Source organism: Mytilinidion resinicola, assembly GCF_010093595.1.
Source record: "Mytilinidion resinicola strain CBS 304.34 unplaced genomic scaffold BDZ99scaffold_9, whole genome shotgun sequence".
NCBI lineage: Eukaryota > Fungi > Ascomycota > Dothideomycetes > Mytilinidiales > Mytilinidiaceae > Mytilinidion > Mytilinidion resinicola.
Window position 1 is genome coordinate 1,420,276 of NW_022985445.1, and position 19,792 is coordinate 1,440,067.

General features: G+C 51.5%; 9 protein-coding genes across 9 annotated transcripts; 6 read left to right on the top strand and 3 right to left on the bottom strand.

Annotated features, from left to right (window-relative positions):
- Positions 1–148: 148 nt before the first annotated feature.
- On the bottom strand, positions 149–1,087 carry BDZ99DRAFT_520427 (uncharacterized protein; the record flags this gene model as incomplete). The annotated part of the gene is made up of 2 exons (XM_033725527.1): positions 149–733; positions 791–1,087. 2 exons carry the CDS (start codon positions 1,085–1,087, stop codon positions 149–151), a joined length of 882 nt encoding a protein of 293 aa, XP_033577320.1.
- A 1,370-nt stretch (positions 1,088–2,457) lies between these two features.
- On the top strand, positions 2,458–4,913 carry BDZ99DRAFT_488171 (Dynamin family protein; the record flags this gene model as incomplete). Its single annotated transcript, XM_033722891.1, has 4 exons — positions 2,458–2,620; positions 2,675–3,020; positions 3,072–4,611; positions 4,674–4,913. 4 exons carry the CDS (start codon positions 2,458–2,460, stop codon positions 4,911–4,913), a joined length of 2,289 nt encoding a protein of 762 aa, XP_033577321.1.
- Positions 4,914–5,684: 771 nt separating this feature from the next.
- Positions 5,685–7,471, top strand: BDZ99DRAFT_416672 (uncharacterized protein). Its single transcript, XM_033716794.1, has 2 exons — positions 5,685–5,864; positions 5,933–7,471. The coding sequence occupies exons 1-2, from the start codon at positions 5,793–5,795 to the stop codon at positions 7,079–7,081; spliced, it is 1,221 nt and encodes a 406-aa protein (XP_033577322.1). The 5' UTR covers positions 5,685–5,792; the 3' UTR covers positions 7,082–7,471.
- An 888-nt stretch (positions 7,472–8,359) lies between these two features.
- On the top strand, positions 8,360–9,117 carry BDZ99DRAFT_310087 (uncharacterized protein). Its single transcript, XM_033714259.1, has 3 exons — positions 8,360–8,419; positions 8,552–8,704; positions 8,810–9,117. Exons 2-3 carry the CDS (start codon positions 8,601–8,603, stop codon positions 9,069–9,071), a joined length of 366 nt encoding a protein of 121 aa, XP_033577323.1. The 5' UTR covers positions 8,360–8,419; positions 8,552–8,600; the 3' UTR covers positions 9,072–9,117.
- A 135-nt stretch (positions 9,118–9,252) lies between these two features.
- On the bottom strand, positions 9,253–10,660 carry BDZ99DRAFT_498505 (vacuolar ATP synthase subunit E). The gene is made up of 3 exons (XM_033723582.1): positions 10,358–10,660; positions 9,775–10,283; positions 9,253–9,726 (listed from the first exon to the last, which is right to left on the bottom strand). Exons 1-3 carry the CDS (start codon positions 10,388–10,390, stop codon positions 9,576–9,578), a joined length of 693 nt encoding a protein of 230 aa, XP_033577324.1. The 5' UTR covers positions 10,391–10,660; the 3' UTR covers positions 9,253–9,575.
- Positions 10,661–10,923: 263 nt separating this feature from the next.
- On the top strand, positions 10,924–12,164 carry BDZ99DRAFT_362525 (uncharacterized protein; the record flags this gene model as incomplete). Its single annotated transcript, XM_033714693.1, has 4 exons — positions 10,924–10,956; positions 11,031–11,168; positions 11,225–11,317; positions 11,379–12,164. Coding segments are annotated over 4 exons (1,050 nt in total), but the record flags the coding sequence as incomplete, so codon positions are not given.
- A 1,334-nt stretch (positions 12,165–13,498) lies between these two features.
- Positions 13,499–14,905, bottom strand: BDZ99DRAFT_476533 (uncharacterized protein; the record flags this gene model as incomplete). Its single annotated transcript, XM_033722063.1, has 5 exons — positions 13,499–13,887; positions 13,963–14,419; positions 14,499–14,606; positions 14,665–14,746; positions 14,802–14,905. 5 exons carry the CDS (start codon positions 14,903–14,905, stop codon positions 13,499–13,501), a joined length of 1,140 nt encoding a protein of 379 aa, XP_033577326.1.
- A 1,249-nt stretch (positions 14,906–16,154) lies between these two features.
- Positions 16,155–18,339, top strand: BDZ99DRAFT_508808 (alpha/beta-hydrolase; the record flags this gene model as incomplete). The annotated part of the gene is made up of 4 exons (XM_033724353.1): positions 16,155–16,206; positions 16,730–17,100; positions 17,161–17,578; positions 17,635–18,339. The coding sequence occupies 4 exons, from the start codon at positions 16,155–16,157 to the stop codon at positions 18,273–18,275; spliced, it is 1,482 nt and encodes a 493-aa protein (XP_033577327.1). The 3' UTR covers positions 18,276–18,339.
- Positions 18,340–18,800: 461 nt separating this feature from the next.
- BDZ99DRAFT_476535 (uncharacterized protein) lies at positions 18,801–19,667 on the top strand (the record flags this gene model as incomplete). The annotated part of the gene is made up of 1 exon (XM_033722064.1): positions 18,801–19,667. The coding sequence occupies one exon, from the start codon at positions 18,801–18,803 to the stop codon at positions 19,665–19,667; it is 867 nt and encodes a 288-aa protein (XP_033577328.1).
- Positions 19,668–19,792: the final 125 nt, after the last annotated feature.

Below are 19,792 nucleotides of genomic sequence, written 5' to 3' on the forward strand. Positions count from 1 at the left end.
GCAGCACACAAGTACCTGTCGTTGTATTTATCATAAAGAAACCTAGCAACAAGCAGTAAAGTACGAATGAGAGAGAGCAAAAGAGGAAATCGTCCTGCCTGTGTACCAATTGTTCCTTCACGTAATCTGGTCTTGTTATGTTTTGCTCTTAGGGAGCGAACATACCCGGCGAAGTCGGCAAGCCACTGGTGCCCTTGTCCTCATCTTGAACACGTGTATCATGCCGCATTGGAAATACATCCCCATATTTTCTACACCTGCCAGCTTCAATATCTTTTCCTCCAAGCAGCTGTCCGAAAAGAGTCAGAGCAAAGACAGTAGCGATCATGACTGTGATGAACACGGCCAGATCGCCAATTCTAGTAGGCCCTGAGGCCAGATCAATGTTTTCGGACATTGCAGATCCGAGACACACACCGAAACCGACGATGAAAAGCGTGATTGCGATGCTTAGCAACTCGAAGGGTACCTGAAGCAGCTGGTGGGACAGCATGGAGCTTTGGATGACACGATCTTTTTCGGAATTGGTGTAGCAGATGCCATTGGAGAGCCATAGGCGTATGGCAGAAGGGCTTTCCATGAAGCCGTAAGTGCGGTATTGTAAGCACGTAAAATACACTGCGAGGAGGCTTATGATGACGGTGGCACTAAGCAAGGTGTGGGCTGAGTAATGGACTTGTTGTATAAATGGTAATTGAAGCGCCGTCATAGCCGCTTGGGTAACAAGCGCACCCTAAGGATATCTAGTCAGCTATGTATATGCGAAAGATTCATGTTGACTTCGACGTACGATCAAGGCGATCATCTGAAATTCTGAGAGTTGAGACCGGCGGAAAGCTAGGATCTTCTCATCGCTTCCGGTGTTTATTAAGGCCTCAACTACCTCGAAGTCTGAGATATCGAACAACAGCCACGGCCTCCACTTGTATCCCTTTCCATAGCGAGCTTCTGCGTAAGGGGTCTTGGGCCATGGGCTGGAGAACCCGTTCCATACGTAACGGGTGATTAGGGGCAGACGCCCCATCATCCGAGCTGGAGCTCCGATTATTGCGAATATTTCGACAACCAGCTCACTTGTGTCAGGCATGACGTGGAAAGGTAGATTCTATTGACAGAAATAGTTAGTGAGAACTAGACCATATAGTACGGTAAAAGAGTCGTGAGGACACGATCTTTCCAGCCTTGTTTTTGGCCCCCATCTCCACGCTGGCGGTTGACGAGGTGGTACAAAAGAATCCTGGGAGCAACACCAAACACGTCTTACAGTGCGTGAACATCTCGTTTTCTTAGCACGAATACTTCTCCGGTTATACCCATCTGCACCACATATTCAGTGACAACGTCGGCATCAACTACAGCTACAACAAGAATGCCGAACAAGAAGAACTTTGTATGGGTCCCAGTGGCAGTCGCTCTCGGTTGTTCGATGTCCAGCTGAATAGAAGGAGTTCAATGAATTTATTGTAGACAAAGACTTGACAAGTATTACAAATGTAGGATAGATTTGGTCCCCTAAGTGCGCTGAACGATGAGGTTGGGCTGTGAAAGTGTATGTAGAGATTACGTTGCGGGAGACGCAGCGGAGCAGTCCAAGCGGAGGCCAAGTTGTGCCGAGACCTTGAACCCCTCTCCTGAATCTCTCTACCTCCTAACGAAGCGCTGTACACCACACACTCGAACTCTACAAGACGCCGCGGCTAGGCGCCTCCCATACTTAGATGCCCATATTGATTGGTATGCCTACGAAGGTGAACGTGGCGTTCGCAAGGCGATGCAATGAGGCTCAAGCGGCGTAGTGCTCTAGGTGGCGGAGCATGTAGGGAACCGTTCAGCCAATCGTTCATGAAACATCTTGCAGCGCATGAAGATGTCGTTCTTCTGAGCGTCTATACCAGTTCCTTGGGCTCGAGTAGGTAGCCTCAGGAAAGGGCCAGGCAGTGTTCGTACCAACCTTGCCACACTACCTTCCCCTACCCAAGTGCACCGCCGCTCTATGTTACTGCACCAAAGCCCACACTTGTTGGTATAGCGCCAGTCCTACGGTTTCGGCCAGTCTGCTGCGGAAAGGCTCAGAGCCCCTGAGTCGTCGAAGGCTTTCCGATTCATCCGACGAAGCCCTCGCCGCATGATGAGTGTTGCCTATTTACCTACATGCTTTCAACCTGACGTGGATTGCTTAATATTGATGGTATATAAATCTTCCTACAATCTCGCAAGTAGTAATCCAAACTTCTTTGTTCACCTCTCTTGCCAGTAAAAGCTAGAAGTCTGTTTCCAATTCTCGTCACTATCTGTATCATTCTTTTGTGTAAGAAGCTTTGCAGAACAAACGTGACGGCTAGATGATTGATAGTTCGTATGGTACCCCTCTCGCCGACAGTTATATTCCGAGATTCTCAAGCTTCAAATTCTGACCACAACTGCGACAGGTCCCGATCAGGAACACCGGCTCATGAGATGGCTGGTACAAGTTCGTCCCACATCGTGGATCCGGGAGCGGTCTCCACGAAGTCGCTAGACACGCTTCAGAGCGACGCACAGCGGAAGCTCCTGGATGTCGTCGACAAGTTCAGGCGCGATGGCCTAGGGGAAATCTTAAAGTTGCCCCAAATCGTCGTTTGTAAGACTCTTAGCCACTAATATCAAATATACTCATTTTAATCTCGAAGCACAGGCGGAAATCAGAGCTCAGGAAAAAGTTCGGTGCTAGAAGCGATCACGGAGATTCCGTTTCCGCGCAAAGAGAATCTGTGCACGCGGTTTGCTACCGAGATAGTGCTCCGTCGCGATGCCACGTCTTCGATATCGACAACGATCAACCCCGACAAAAATCGACCAGATGTCGAGAAAGAGATCCTAAAGAAGTTTGGCAAAGTAATTCATGACTTTTCTGAACTGCCTGATCTTATGGATGAGGCGACAAAGATGATGGGCCTTGGAGAGATTGGTGGTCCAGACTCTCGCGCGTTTTCTAGGGACGTTTTGAGAGTCGAGATTTGCGGACCTGATAGGCCACAACTGTAAGTGCCCAATGTGAATATGTAGTTTTCATTGCTAAACGGCGTACTCAGCACCTTGATTGATTTGCCTGGACTCATACAATCGACGAACAAGTCTCAAACCAAGGAAGACGTTGTACTTATTCGAAATATGGTCCGAGAATACATTTCTAATGAGCTCACTATCATTCTTGCCGTTGTTTCGGCAAAGGATGATTTCGCAAACCAGGGCATCTTGGAACGATGTCGCGAGGTTGATAGCAACGGCAGTCGAACCCTTGGCATCATCACGAAACCTGACTTCATCCGTGTAGGCTCGGATAACGAGAAGAATTGGTTTGAGCTTGCTCAGAATCGGGATATCTATTTCGAACTCGGCTGGCACATACTGAGGAACCGTGATGATGGAGAGTTGGACACCTCGTTCGAGCAGCGCAATGCTTCTGAAGAAGCATTCTTTGCTGAAGGCAAATACCAAGAGCTGCCTCGGAGCATGGTTGGAATCAGTTCGTTGAAGACGCGATTGAGCCAACTTCTCCACAATCACCTGAAGAAAGAGCTCCCAGGCTTGAAGAAAGAGCTGGACGACAAATTAAAGGATGTGACAGAGGATTTGGATCGTTTGGGGAAAAAACGGGATACTCTCCCAGAGCAGCGACTATTCTTGACGAATATCAGTACTGCGGCTTACGATCTGCTCAGATCGGCTGTCACGGGAAACTATGCCGACCAGTTCTTCAGTGCTAATATGAATGCCGCCATCGACGCCCCCGAGAACATACGTCGCCTCCGAGCTGTCATACAGCATCTCAACATTCAATTCGCGGCTAAGATGCGTAAGGTTGGCAGCAAATATCGCATTGGATCTCCTCGAAATGGGGGTTCACATAGCATGGATGTTGAGATCGACAGCGAAGACGAAGAGGGTGGAAATAAGACAAATACAGTATCTGAGGATGAGGCAGACGATACAGACACAGACTCGATACACGACGATACTTCTGGCAGCATTAGCGCCCCACTCCAGAAGAACCTAAGTCGACAAGCTGCGGTTTCCTGGGTTCTTCAAGTCTTGCAACGTTCTCGAGGCTCCGAGTTACCCGGTAACTTCAACCCAATGCTCATCAGTCAGCTCTTCTGGGAGCAATCTGAACGTTGGGAGATGCTGGCTATGAAGCACATCGAGCGTGTCGCTAGTGTTTGCGACGAGTTTGTTCGTAATGTGTTGCAGCACGCCGCCACCCCCGAGATTGTGGCGCGACTTCTCGAACTGCGAGTTGAGGCAGCGCTAGCGTCTTCCTTGAAAGCAAGTAAAGAGGAGCTTCAGAAGATAATCATTGACAAGGCTAGCCACCCAATGACGTACAATCACTACTACACTACGACTATCCAGAAAATGCGCCAAGAAAAGTATAGCAGGAAATTGATGCAAATGACAAATGATGCCAAGGTGTCTGTGGACAGGAAGACCTGGGAAGCTGGGCCGGGCTATTCGAGAGTGACGTACATTGATCCGAACATACTGCGAAACAATATCGACAGATCTATCGAGCTGGATATGGATAAATTCTCAGCAGAGGAAGCGCTTGATAGCCAGATTGCTTACTACAAGGTAAAACTCGCAATCATCGAATCTGACCAGGTCGCTTTGAAGCGGATAGCTAACTTCAATAGGACGAACTCAAATACTTCATTGCCGCCATCACCAAGCAGGTCATCGAGCGCCACCTGGTTTCCACTCTTCCACTTAATATTCTCTCTCCGTCCGTTGTAGTCGAGCTTTCAGATGAGGACATCAGCTATATTGCTGCGGAGCCTGCAGAAATCACCCACCGACGGGCCTACCTAGAAACCCGAAAAGCGACGTTGGAGAAGGGCATCACGACGTTCCGACGTGCGATTGGAGGGCGATAGATGGGCATTGCTGGAATACTAGGATTGAGGCGTCTTGGTGAAATGTTGGCGGAATTCCCTTCCTAATTTGCACCACTTTCCTGTTCCGAGGTATCTTGCGAATGCTACTGTCTTTTCTGTAACTTCTCTTGTCTCCAGACTTAGCTAGATCGGATTCAATCAAAGTAGCAGCCTGAAGCGGCTCTTTAGATTCCGTCTTCGTGAAATTAAATACGAGTTTTGCAATATTACAGTATCATGACATAATTTTGGGCGCTCCTTGCAACTGCTTGGGGTACCTTGACAGGCTTTGGGAATTCCGAATACGATGTAAAGCTTAGCGCAGTGGAAATTAGACTACCTTTCGACTAAATGAAGGCCCTTTACCCAGGGCACTCCTCACAGTGGTGTCGGGAGGGCAGGACCGAAGCCAGAGTAGTCACATATACATGTGCCGAGACTTATGACCTATTACTACTGTATGGCAGTCCTAGGTCAGAACTCGACACCACTGTGAGGGGCGGCCTAGCTAGTAAGTAGCTAGCTAGTCAAGAGGCAGCCTAGTTTGCACAGCTTGGACCTTGACATCATGCCCGGATTTTTGAGTTTCCATAGGGCACCCCAACAGTGGTAAATGCGTGTGCACACACTTATGACCTGCCACTATATTCGCATAAACGAATCATGCACTAATGCAGACCAACATGATGCTTTAAAATCTGTACCACCATCTAGAACCGATCGTTACAGTATTACTAAGGCCATATTAATAAAGTACTGCTGATAGATTGATATCAGTCACGTGACCTCAAGCTTAAGGTATTTTGGAAAGCGTTGGTCGGGGGGCATATCATCTCACCACGAACACCACCACGCCGTTCATCCCGCACGTCAGAGACCATGCTAGTTTCACTCACAGTTGGGAAAGTCGACGCCGGCGTTGCCGTGCTTCTGACCGAAGACAAACGCCTGGTAGGCTCTCTAATGCCCTTGACGCGCTCCCAGCGCTCCGCCGTAGCACCCCTCTTACACGCGAATAGATCGAATTTCCTTCTATTCTCCTCCCTCCAGACATTTCCTCCGGCTCGATTGTCGACATTACCGTCAGCCGCAACCACGAATCCGAGTCCCGCTCCGCCTCTGCCTTCCATAACCTCCAAAGCACGATATACCGCACCTTTGGCCAGAAGACACCTTCTCCCCCGGTGCTGCGCTGCCGAAACGCGACTCAGACCTCCGTTGTCCTAGAATGGGACCCTATCGACATCGCGACCGCTTCGCTGCGCGGCCTGACGCTCTACCGCAATGGCAGCAAGGCAGGCACGATTCCAAACCCCCGCGAGGTTCACAGCACGAAGTTGAGCGGCTTGGCGGTTGACACGGAGTACACATTCCACTTAGTCCTGAGGACGAGCGCAGGAACATATTCGAGCGAGAAGCTGAAGGTCATGACGCACAAGATGACAGAGCTGTCGGGTATCACGATCACACCAGGCCAGATGCCTGCTGCGTTGCGCGAGTCGCTGAACGCGACAGTGCAGCGGATTGGCGCAAAGATTGTGGATACAGTTCGAATCGACACGACGCACTTTATCTGCACAGATGGTAGAGGTCAGGCTTGGGAGAAGGCAGTGGAGAACAACATCCCGGTGGTTGTTCCGGACTGGATCAAGGGGTGCGAGCGCGAGGGCAGGCTGGTGGGAGTGAGAGGATACTATCTGAATGCAGACCCGAGGCTGAGGCAGGTCGGCCCTGGCGTGGGCGCACCACAGCAGCAGCTCAGAAGCCCACAGCAACCTCAGCCCAGTCCAACTACCCAGGTCACACCGCCTACTCCTGAAAGGGCGACTGCGAGTCAAAGGGGCTCTATTGCGAGCGATGTACGACAAAGCGGTAGCGAAGAAGACACACCACCGCCCCCGCCACCGAAGTTTGACCCCGAAACGGAGAAGGTCTCGAATGAGGCCTCTGAACCTAAGACAGCAACGGATGAGCAAAAAGTCCGCACTTCAGATCTCAAACCGTCAAGTCCTAGCGTGGAGGATGAGGAGGAGAGCTCTGAAGAAGAGGAGGACGAGGGCGGTGATGAGAAAGCTGTGGAAGCCGGTTTGCCCGTGAGGGAAAAGCAAGGGGAAGGCAGTAAGACACCAGAGGACGACAAAGCGAGTTTCCACGATGTGAGCCTGTGATCGAAGTGCTTGTGGACGAGCCGTCATTACAAATTGGTTGTTATTATCTCGAAGGAAGTTTGGCTTCTCATTTGGTAGTAGCGAGATATCCACCAGCGATGGGGTTCAGGGGTCGGGGTTTAGAAAAAGGTGATGTTCTGCTTTTAAGCGTGCTCGCTAAGTTTCAATGTACAAATAGGTCTATCAACACGATTGTAATAATCTGCAGGATGCTCGGCGAGAAATGAGCCCAGACTTGCGCATTCTCCGTGAGACTACTGACATGTCCTAAGCTGGACAGTCCGGTCAACGGTCCTGCCAACAGTCCGGCCTCCTATCAAGCCGTCGTAGGTGGTTCAATACTGTGTTTTCGCTTCCAATTGTCATCTGCCTGTCGCTTGGGGCTGTTGGACTCGAAAAAAGCTCTCGTGAGGAGAAGGAAGATTGACCACCCCTAGAAGCTGACTCGGGAGACAGTCCAGAGCTTTTCCTGAAGTTAGCCATCTCTCTCTTCATCGACTCGATCTATTCCGGCGCAAGGACTGCATCAGCGTTGATTCTTCGTGGCACGGCAGTAATGTATCCCCTCGGAGCCTCCGATTTGTCTCGCGCAGCTACCCCACCACTTTCAACATATTCAAGAAGAAAACGACAATGTTGAAGTGAAGACGCGTTTTCGATGAGGTCAAAAGAAGATATCCAAGTCAGCAGGGATGGACTGCACGCTGGTCCCCACTTGGCGCTTTATACCCGATCAAGGCAGCAAGTCCAGTTCCTCTTCTCGATAACTGTACGATAACAGCGATGCGCGCCGACTACTCGTCCATGAGCAATCAATACTAGGAAATAGCAGCGTTAGTAAGTTCAGTCGACCAGGGTGAAGTGATACAGAGAACCTGGACATCCTCGCCGCATGTGCGATGCGGACTCTGTGTCACGACTTTGCACACCCCGACAATCGGAGGGGTTCCAGTGGACAACCGGGGCCAGACGCGCCCTCGTGCATCTTGGATATGCTGAATCCAGCAAATACTTCCCTCTGCCACACGCATTCTTTCCTTCTTCGAGGCACTCGTTGGCACGGAGGGGCATGATGGCGGGGTATCCGTTAAGCTGGCAGCTTGCTGCGCTGCTGATGCTGACTAGTCTTAGAGGGGTGCTAGAAGGCTGGATACGCTATATAACTTGAGATAGGGCATGCTGCACAGCTGCAAGTCATCCAGCTTCCCTTTACCAATTGCAGCCCGACGTGCCACACCTTTCCACCTCTTCAACAGGCCTCTTATCTTGTGTTGAAAGCTTCACTGTGTAGCTGTCTCTTCTTAGCTGCTGATCTCAAGGAAGATATACTATTTATATGTGAGTTCCCTCGAGATTTCTCTCATTTGATCTTCATAAGCGTGTCTACCATTATACTCTCTTCGCTGTCATACTCGTTGACACTCATTCACACTCGATATCTCTCGCTGACACGATGGGAAACTTCATTAGCAAAGTCAAATCCACCACCTCCTCCCCCAAACCCGCCAAAACTGAAAAGATGTCTGCACCCGTCGCCTTGACCTACTTCCCTAAGGCACAATCGACCTTCAAGCCACCACTCATCGCCAACGAGAACGCTTTCCTTGGCGACGTTGCGAGCAGGTACGCTTCCCCTCATCCCATACCCACCTCATACACATGCCTGCCTTTCATTCATCCTTTCCCAATTAGCATACCAAGCACCAGCTAACCCTACTCTCCCCGCAGCGAGAAGATCGACCCGGAAAAGCCCATCTCGTGCGGCTTCTACCGCCTCGAGAAGGGCACCCCCCTCGTCTACACCTACACATACCACGAGATGAAGATCATTGTCGAGGGCTCGTTCGATATCTCGGACGAGGCGGGCAATAAGGTGCACGCTGTTCCGGGGGATGTGTTTTACTTCCCCAAGGACGCTAAAATCACTTTTACCACGGAGGATTATGGACTGGCGTTCTACACTGGCCAGCGTAAGGAGGGTGCTGCATAGAGGTAGAATATGAGATGTTGTTTGGCGCAGGATTATTGAATTGGGTTGGGCTGAATTGAATTGGATTGCATTCTGGCAGGGATTTAGGGAATCAGATAAATGAATTGTTTAGCGTATGAATTGATTGAAGTGTCGTTTCGTGTGAAGCCTTATATGTGATGGGCAACTTACTGTTCATGATCAATGGCCTACATGGAGCTTCACCTGCTGAGCTAGAAGTTGTTCGAACATTCTTCATAAGCGGTGAGATTGATGTAGTAAGAAGTTTTAGATTAGTGTAGCAAAATACCCCACTACTGTTTATGGAATAAGACTTTGCACAGTTTAGAACCAAAACAAGAGTCCACATATTCTACAAGTACCGCTAAGGATGTACCAGGAAACGGGAAGACCTCCTACTCCTATAGCAGCCAAACGACTATAGATGCTCATCTGTCCAGCCAGTACCGCACCACTCGTCCGGATCAGCTTCCTTCTCCTACTATGCTGCCGCACCATGCATTCTCAATCGTGGAATCTCCGATTCTCGTTTTCTCCAAACAATGTGACTCGGATGGAAGGTAGAGCGTCCGTTTCTAGCAGCTTTAATCGCTCCTCTAGGGTGTTGTTGATGTCGATCCTGCCGCCGGTACCAACCACGAATACACCACCAGACCTGTAAAATGTTAGAGGTAATTGGGTGAGCGAGTCCGGCGTCACTTACGAGCCCTCGGGCAGCGGATCGCTCTCATCAATGCTTATGGCGACCTCCTTCTCCACATTCTTCTTGTACTCCTTCTGCGCATCAGGGATAGCCTTCTTAACAATGTCGTAGTCGGCCTTCCGCGCCTTGACCTCCACCTTGCTCTCGTTGAGCGCATACAGCCCCTCCAGAATCAGATTCGTCACGATCTTCTGGTACTTGGCCTTATCCTTGGTGTAGTCGGGGAGCTTCTTCCCCGCCTGCAGGAATAGGTCATCCAGCAGCTCCTGGCGGGCGCTCAGCACACGTAGCCGGGTCTTGTTTGCAACGGTGGAGCGGGTGATTTGCTGCGACATGGAGGCCTGCTTGAACTTCTTCTCGTAGGACGAGTCGATGGCGGCCGTCTCTTGGCGCACCAGCTTCGACTTCTCAATGGCGAACTCCTCGTCGGCCTTGAGGCGGATCTCGTTGGCCTTCTCGAGAGCTTCTTGCCGGATGAAGGCGGTCATCTTCTTCAGCTCGCCGGCGACCTGCAGGGCTTCTGGTCAGTGGGGGGAGCTTGGAGCTGGAGCTGCCTGGCTGCGGGCATTGGAGCTGTGCTGACCTGGTCGTCGGACATGGCGTGGACCTGCGACATGGTGGATGGCTAGGGGAGGTCGCAGTGCTCAGCTTGAGCTGTGGAGGTGCGGGTTGCCGGTAGAGGGGTGGTGATGGTGGAGGCTAGGTTGGAGGTCGAGCTCCGCTAGGAATCGTTAACGGCGATACGCGTGAAAAGCAAGTACTATTCGAGCTGCGAACAGCGGGCAGCGTTGCGGGCCGAGTAGATGTATGAATAATAGCTTCCCAACGTATACACGCCTCCAGCTAGACACCTATTAAACACCACTCCCTACGCCCTATTTTATATCGACTCTCGACTAACCAGCGACGTTCAACGACATCACCGCTGACCCTTGCCAAAGTGCTCGGCTGCCAACGACCCGTGCAACATCTCGTGAACTCCAGCTGCGTCACGGCAACACTCCAGTCCTCGCGCCGCCATTCTTCGCGCCCACCGCCACTCCAGAAGGACCCCAGGACACGCCTCACAGCATGCAACCGCCGTACAGGTAGCAATAGCTTGTGTGCGATCCCCGCCTCCGTTGCCTCCGCGCCAGATACAAGGGTAGCATGGTGGAGCTCTCCGCCGGCGCCAGCGTCGCTGTGAGTTGTGCAGTCTTTCTCTGCAAGTCAGTTAGAGAGAGGATAGAACAAGTGCTGACCCTTCGTCCTGTCAGCTTGGAGTGATTGTTGGACTGCTTTCCACCAGCGTTCAGAGCATCGGCTTGACTCTCCAGCGGAAATCGCACCTCCTGGAAGAAGAGAAAGAGGATGGACACGCAAGAAGACCACCTTACAGGCGGCGCAGATGGCAGGTTAGCTGTCCAGGACATATTTTTGGTGATCCGGGGGCCATGGCTAACGTGAATAGCTGGGAATGTTCATGTTCGTCGTCTCAAATCTGGTCGGGAGTACTATACAAATCACTACCCTACCGCTGCCGGTCCTTTCGACGTTACAAGCAGTATGTCACCTCTTCAACAAGCAATCACGTCACGGGAAGAGGGAATGTTGACAAAAAGCAGTCTGGACTCGTTTTCAACTCCATATGCGCATCATTAATACTCAGCGAACCGTTCACTCGATACTCCCTCGTCGGTACGATCCTGGTAGCCACTGGTGCGCTCCTGATAGGGATCTTCGGTGCACTCACGGAGCCTTCACACAATCTTGACCAGTTGCTGTCTCTCCTTGGGAGACGCCAATTCCTGCTCTGGATTGGGGGTACGGCATTCATAGTCATACTCATCATAATCGGCACCTGGGCCCTGCATCGTCTTTATCCCCGGCCGACACCACGAATACGCCTGGCGCGTGGCATGCTGTTTGGCTGCATCAGCGGTATTCTCTCTGCACACTCCCTCCTAGTTGCTAAGAGCGCCGTGGAACTGCTCGTTCGGACTATCGTGGACCGCCACAACGAGTTCAACCGGTGGCAATCATGGATGATTCTTCTTGGGCTGGTTGCGCTTGCTCTGTCACAGCTCTATTACATGCACCGTGGGTTGAAACTTTGCAGCACTAGCGTACTCTACCCGCTCGTATTCTGCATCTACAACATCATTGCGATCCTGGACGGTCTGATTTATTTCCATCAATCTTCGAGACTATCGGCATTACACGCTGGACTGATTGCCCTTGGAACCGTCATACTCCTCTCGGGAGTTCTAGCGTTGAGCTGGAGGCTGGATGAGTCTACACATGAGCCTGCTTCACCGACGATGCACATAAAATACAGGGGTCGTGTCCCAACGCCTCACAGTGCACTCACTCCTGGAATGGGCCTTATTCACCCGACCATGTCTGATGAAGAGAGTGGGGATGAAGAGGACGGCTTGCCAGACTTCCTGCAGTCTCCAAATATTGAACATCCATTTGATGAAGAAACCGGATTCTCGCCACCCAGAGCTAAATTCCCATCTGTAGAGGACCAGAAGCGCAAGCGCAGCGCAGATGAATCGACACCGCTCCTCCGCACAACGACATCCCCAGTATTTCCCCAAAATACTCAGTCTAAGAAGCGAAAATCGCTCACGAGAGCGAGCCCGAAACTGAGCCCTAGTATACGCCGCCCGACCGTCAGGCGGCGCCGGATGACTATATCGCAAGAAGCAGGCGAGATATGGGACGAATTGAACGACCGCGAGGATCCCAGGCACACCCCTTCCTTTAGGTCTGGGCGGAGATCTGCAGACCTCGAACGACCAAGACCACGATCAGGCACCTTACCTACACGACGGAGAGACACTAAGTGGGTAGATCAATTCCAGCGACGGTCGTGGTGGGAGGGCATGGGCTTCGGGGGTTCCCGCGAGTCTCTCGGAAAGGGCCCAGAGATCGGAGAGAGCTCGGGTACCGCACAGGAGCATGCGGATGAAGGGGACGAGACCGATGCCAGCATAGCGACATCTGGGCTACTAAGCCCAGACAGGAAACCCGCGAGTACTGCATGGGGGTTTGGAGATCAGAGGAGGAGGTCTCGGCAGCAGGACGGACTCGGGGACTGGTTCAAACTGGAATGGTGGAGAAAGAGGTGGCGAGAGGATGGTCATGAACCGAGGGATAATACGGAGGAGGACAGAGAAGGCGATGGAGAGGGGAGAGTATGATTTGTATTGATACCATATGCGCCGGAAATTGGAATACCATGACTCACATTATCCCTTTGTGTTTTGATATTGCGCTAACATTTCCAATAGAGCTTTGACATGATGTACGGTTAGTGTGGTATGCATATGGCACAAGCTCTCCAGCCTCGCGGTCATGCTCGGCCCTGAGTTCATTGCTTAATGAGTCTGCAGGCCCCTTAATGGGCACCTTGGCGAAAGGACTGATCGTAGTGCGGCGAGCCTTAGGGTACCAGTAGCCTGGTCGAATCCATCGTGGCGGACACCCTATGAAGACTTCCCAATAAGCAATGGACTATTCCCCAGGACATGAACGCTACGTGCTCAGAGGTGTGTAAGCCCTTCATTGATAAAACAGTGGTCGTAAAAGTTCGTTAATACATGTAGACGGCGCACTGACAGTTCTAGTAGATATATACATCGAAACAAAATAGTCAAATCGACATCCCACTTTTCTGTCACACATCTACCACCCCCATAAACGCCATAACCCCCTCAAACCCTCAAATATGCCCAACTCAGCGATCCGTAACACTCCACTCTGTCGTCCTGATGATCGCCGACGTCTTCTTCTCTCTCGCGCCGCTCGGCCCGCCAATCGTGTCCAGCATGTACTCCTCGGAGTTGTCGTCTTTGAGCTGGCTGAAGCGGTGGCTGCTGGGCGTGTTGTCTGCGTCGCCGATCTTGAAGTCCTTGGGGTTTGGAGAGGAGATGATGTGGGAGGTGTTGGTGCTGCTCTTCTTGCCGTAGCCGAGCGCGCCGGAGCCGCCCCTGGAGGAGCGGATGAGGCTGTCGACCAGGCCGGGCATGTATTTGGCGAAGAGGGCTTTGAGGTGCGGGAGCGAGGCGCAGATGATGCCCGTGGCTTGCTCGATGCAGGACCAGTCGACGATGTCGACGCGGTTCCCTGGGGTCGTGAGTCAGCACCGACTTAGAGGGTCACGGAGAGAGCTGTCGGATCATGGAATAGAGCAGAACTTACAGGTTGAGTCAGGGTTCTGCCTGTTGCCATCGTTCTTATGGAACCAAATTACCAGCCGCGCGACTTCAGCGCCCATTGACACCAGTCCAACGCTGAAGATGAGGACTAAGGCGAGTCGGGTCCTGGCGGGAGCGTTCAGAGTCCAAACCACTGGAAGCGGAACTATGAAAATTGCAAGGTCGATCGCCAGGCTGATGAAGCCGGTGACTTTGAAGAACATTGGCTGGTTGATGCATTTGTATCCCTTGGGCCGTGTCCCGTTCCAGAGCATGTCTGGAGGCCGGCACTGAGTGAACTCGACGACAGTGCACGCGATCAGGAATAAGATAGAAAAGCCGATGATCGCTTGACATGGCTTCTTGATTTTGGCGCCGAAGGTGGAAATGTAGAACATCGAGATTGAGATTTTCGTCAAGCATAGTACTGGTTGGTACAGTACTTGATTTGCGAATGAAGCCTACACAGGGCCAACCGTCAGTGAGTTCAAATACTATCACCAGATTCGCTTCAGTGTCATTCAAACTTATCAAACTTACCGACGCAGCGAGTCGCTTGTTCACGGTCTTTGGGAGGTCATAATAGTGCAGTCCGGTTCCACCTATAACACCCAAACCAGAGCATATTGTGGCTACGCAGAGAAGGAACTGGAATAGTCGGCATGTCAACGGTGCGTTCCCGACTCAGGATTTGGGGAGCGCATACTATCGCCAGAATGGTAAGCCAGTCCTCGATGCCAAAGACGTTTCGCATGAACTTCCTCGTGTAGACCCGTAGTAGCACAATTCTGTCACCTCCCGTCAGCTCTCTTGAACCGTTCACACAGGCGCCGCGGGACTCACATCAGAGCAAGCACTGTCAGAGAGATCTGCACGCCCAGAAACTCAGGTACTCGGGTTGCTGGGTTAACGTAGTTGGGGACGTGTCCATCGATCGTTTGGACCATGATGAGGGCACGACCGGGGGATCTCGAATCGTAAAGCGATTACAAGGAGAAGATTTTCAGACGGAGCGTACTCGTTCAGGAGAAGATTAGCAGTGACCCCATTTAATAGGTCTTCTTGAGGGAGTAACTCGGCAATCTGGACATCATCACATCTCTCTGATCTGTTGCTCTCCTGGACTCTTCTAGCACGGCAACCAACGGATGCTGCTGCAGGAACCTTGAGTAGCATGTCACCCGAGGGGCAAGCCCTCGTCCCCAATGTTCCTCCGCCTGCATAAACGAGCTGCCGAGAAGCGTTTTCTCGGGACCTGAGATATTGGAGGCTTGACCCGACGGAGCAGTTCAAGGAACGACTCCCAGGCCATCCCTTGACAGCTCCAATAACAAGCCCTTCGTGGTCCACGGAAAATCTCAATTGAGAGGATCTAAGGCATGGATTAAAGTACATGTAAACCCCCCCCTTTGCAGACTGCGGTCCGCTGTCCAGAAACCCTGCAGTAACCGTACGTGCCGTTCCAACGGCCGCTGGGCTGCCAAGACGGGAGTCTGGCTTCCGGGCATGCAGGTGGAATTTGAAGGCCTTCAAGCATTCGGTCTTTTCAATATAGAAGTTGACTACAAGGCAGCAGCCATCCGGTCTTCTTAGCTCCCGCCGTAGACATGTGTGAGTTGCGTATATGGATATATTGACCGAGAGAAAGACGTGGCCTAGGACCGAGGCTCGTCCGGAGGTGTTGAGTGAGGAATGGACGTCGCCTAGACACTCCCTGGCTTGCTCCATACCAGGGTGAGGACGGCAGATATTTGTGCCCTTGAAGATGTTGGAACCTGCAGAGCGAATTGCTCTGATGGGCACCTTTCCTACTTCGTGTCCAAGGACCTCACGCTAAGTTAGTTAACGGCCTTAGTATAATTTAAGCGAAGGGCTTGAGGGCTTGTCTTTTCCTCTTATCGGGTCCATCTCCTCTAATCTTATAAATATGCAGAAGACAGGAAATGGTGCCTCAGCCATTCCGCACCTCGTTATCAGCACTCGGCAAACGTAACGACACCTACTAGCTTAGCAGTCGAGGCAAGCAGAAGGCAGACCTAGACCTCGTCATCTTCATGCACCTACGTGTAGTCACAGAGCTCCATTTTGTCTATATTTTGATGGCATGATACCGGCAGCTAGCTCCCGGCAGTTGCGGTTGATTCCAGAAGATTTTCATCCCTGATCCTCACCACACCCCCTGTTAGTTGCACAGCGATGCCCTGTCCGTTCCTGGCAGGGTTGAAAATGGGACATCGAACGGGATCTTGTACGATCAAAGCTCTCTCTCCACTCTACGGCTATCGCTCTTGATCGAGGTCTCGGGTACCATGGACGCATACTGTTCCGACCGCTCCGTGGGGCTGTCTATCTGCTAAGCCCTCACTGCGGAGATGAAGTTCGGTGCCACGACGAGAGGTCGAGAGCGTTCGCTTTAGACCAAGGGCCCTGAATCGGGCGCATTCGTAATATATACTCTCTACCAACATGTTGGATATCGTTCCACCTCCGCGTCGCGTACCGTCATTCCTGCGCGAATTCCTCCACTCTTTCAGCAGTTTTTGCCTGTTTTCTTTTGAATTCTGCGAGGATGACGGCTTTCCGTCTTACCCTGCTCTGCTTTTCCTACCTGTCACTCGTTTACTGTTTACCAACTTCCTCTGTTGTTGACTCTTGTGTTACCCCGACCGGAAGCCCAATTGTGGACCTCGAGTATGCCTTGCACTCTGGACAAATATATGACTCTCCCGCTGGAAACACCTACTACAACTTCTCTAACATTCGCTATGCAGCGCCCCCTATCGGCTCTCTGCGCTTTGAAGCTCCAGAGGACCCTATCAACAACCGATCTGCCGGTGTTCAAGACGGATCGTACGGCAAGATTTGTCCCCAGGCATATACCCCTTGGCAAAACAGCCATCTTATCACCGCCCCACCAGGAGAAGCGGAAAGTGAAGACTGTCTCTTCCTTGACGTCGTTGTTTCCAAGGCAACTTGGGACAACAGATGTGCCGGGAAGAATGTCCCTGTCATGGTCTGGATTCATGGTGGTGGGTACCAGATTGGTGCTAAATGGGGTACGCCGATGACGAACCCTATTGGTCTTCTGGACCGCAGCTTCGAAGATGCTGAAGGAGCTCTCTGGATTGGTCTGAACTACCGAGTATGTCTCCTCTCACTTTCAATTCGCCTTGTGTGCATTGACTAACACCACCTCACTTAGCTAGGCGCATTTGGTTTCCTCCAGGGTGACAAGTTCAGCACAAGTGGAGGCCAGACTAACGCCGGCTTCTTCGATCAACGCAAGGCTTTCGACTGGGTGCAGAAGTACATTGAGATTTTCGGCGGAGACCCAGACCGAGTCACTGCTATCGGAGAATCGGCTGGTGGAGGTTCCATCTTGCATCACATTACAGCGTACGGTGGAGCGAAAGATCCAATCCCCATCCAGAGGGCTATCATCCAAAGCCCTGCATTTGTTCAAAGACCCTACAAATCTCAGGGAGATGACTCGTACAACATCCTTTTGGATGCTGCTGATGTTAGTAATTTGACTGAGTTGAAAGAGCTCAGTACATACGATCTGCAGGTGGCCAACAAGCTCTCCCAGAATGCTGATATCTATGGAAACTTCCAATTTGGTAATTTTGATCAGTTTTTGTCTCTTCATGAAATAGCGGACTAATACACTTGACAGGCCCTGGACCAGATGGAGACTACGTCCCGGACCTTCCAGGCACCCTCGTCGCACAAGGAAGATTCAACAAGAACATTCCAATATTGACTGCCCATAACACTTACGAAGCAAATCGCTACACGGACCCTGCAGCCACAAATGACACTGCCTTTTTTACGTACATAAAGCTGTACTTCCCAGAGATCAACCAGTTTCAGCTGCTCGAGCTCGCCGTTCTATACCCGGCTATCTACACGGGATTGATGCCGTACACTACTCCATTTGAGCGACTGAGGCTTGCGATCTCGGAATTCACGTTCACCTGCAACGCGCAATTCACGGCAACTGCTCTCGGTCCCGCCCTTCTGCGCAAATCCTACTCCTACCTCTTTTCTGCTGGCACAGGATTCCATACCGTCGATGTCCCGTACACATATTATACCTCCGACACCTCAGCAGTCGCCAGCACGTCACTCGCAGAAATGTTGCAAGGCTATTTAACGAGCTTTGCGCAAGATGGAGACCCGAACAAAGCTAGCCTGCCGTCCTTCCCGGTCTATGGTCTGGCAAGCACCCAGAGGAACCTCAATATCACGGACACCGGCAACATCAGGGACCCATCGGCTACCGCTCGGTGTGCTTTCTGGCAGACCTTCAAGTGATAAGCTCCCTGACTGGACCCATTGAAGAGAAATGTATATAAGACCCAGGCGCTTTGCTTATGCCGATCATCGAATATAATACATAACTGTAATACCTGGAGACTATTCTCCGTAACGAGTCTTTGAATAGATGACGCTTTCTCTTACCATCTTTTTTTCCTCACTTCACTAATTTTACAGACTTTATTGACTACGCTCAGTTTTTCAAAGGAATGAGAGAGACCAGAACGAATGACCATATTACTTAACAACATACTCCACTACCTTCTTCGCAATTTGAACATCCTTCCCTTAAGTGAAACCCAATTACTAAGGTTGGGGAGGTAGAAAACTAAAGTACTGATCATGTAGTACGTATCGAAAACCCTTTTTACGGATCAACAACCAACCTTAATCGAACCAGTACCAAGTTTTACCGACGCTTAATCTTCGCACATTACGATCCTTCACAAGTCGCGCGTCGTTCCTTCCTTTCAAGTCCTATGCTCTTTCCAAGATCGAATAGTGTCCGGGATACCCCCAAAAATGGAGAAAACTCCTTCAAAGACAGAGCAGGCCTTCAGTCTGCTCATTCTCACATTCGTATTCTTCTACGGAATAGTAGCACTTAAGAGACGTATTCATAAATCACAACCCACTCCCGTTTACGCCGCCGACAAGTCCTCCACCGAAAACATGCCCGCACCCTCCTCCCTTGAACTCGAATTCTCGAGACTCCGAAGCGCGTGGGAAGCCTCACAAGGACCCGCCGCCCTCAGAGCCATCCTCCAACGCCGCACCAACCCCATCGACATCTGGATAGGCATCGGCCTCGGCAGCTTCCAAACACATCAGACGATCCCATCAATGACTCGGCCAGGCGAGTCCATACGCGCTCTACTGCCCTCCAAGAGACGGCTCGCCCAACTCGTCATTTTCTGCGAAATCGCTCAAATCCTTTTCGAGGAACGCATCACGTTCGGCGTACCCACCCGCCGGCCATTCCGCTTCTGTGCCCAAGATCCAAATTTTACCGGCTCGGACGTGGGATTCCTAGCTTCGCTGGGCATCACCGTCATCAAAAACGCCGCGAACCTCATCGGCCCTTCCACAGGCGCATTCTGCCCATATCTCGTGGGTAGGATCGATATCCGAGTGATCGCCAAAAGCCCGGGGCTTTACATTGGTTACAGTCTCTCGCGGCGAATCCAAAGGTCTAACTACTTGGGGAGAGAACATCCAGCACAGAACAAGGCTGAGAGGGAGTTACTATTGAGGAGCGTTGAGACGGCGTTTCCGGTCGTGGACGGGGACGGGTGGTGGGGGCCTTCGGTTGATGCAGTGCAGTGGGAGAGGAGGATGGGTGAGAAGGGGGATGCTGTTAAGGGGATGTGTCTTTATTGGCCCAGATAGGCTGTGAAGGGGCCAGTTGCGAGGGCTATTGAGGCTGCATCTGAGTGGTGAAGGAGGAGGTTCGGGCGCACATGGTGGTAGCTGTGGCAGGAGAAGCTCCCGTCGTTGAAGCTTGCATACTCTTT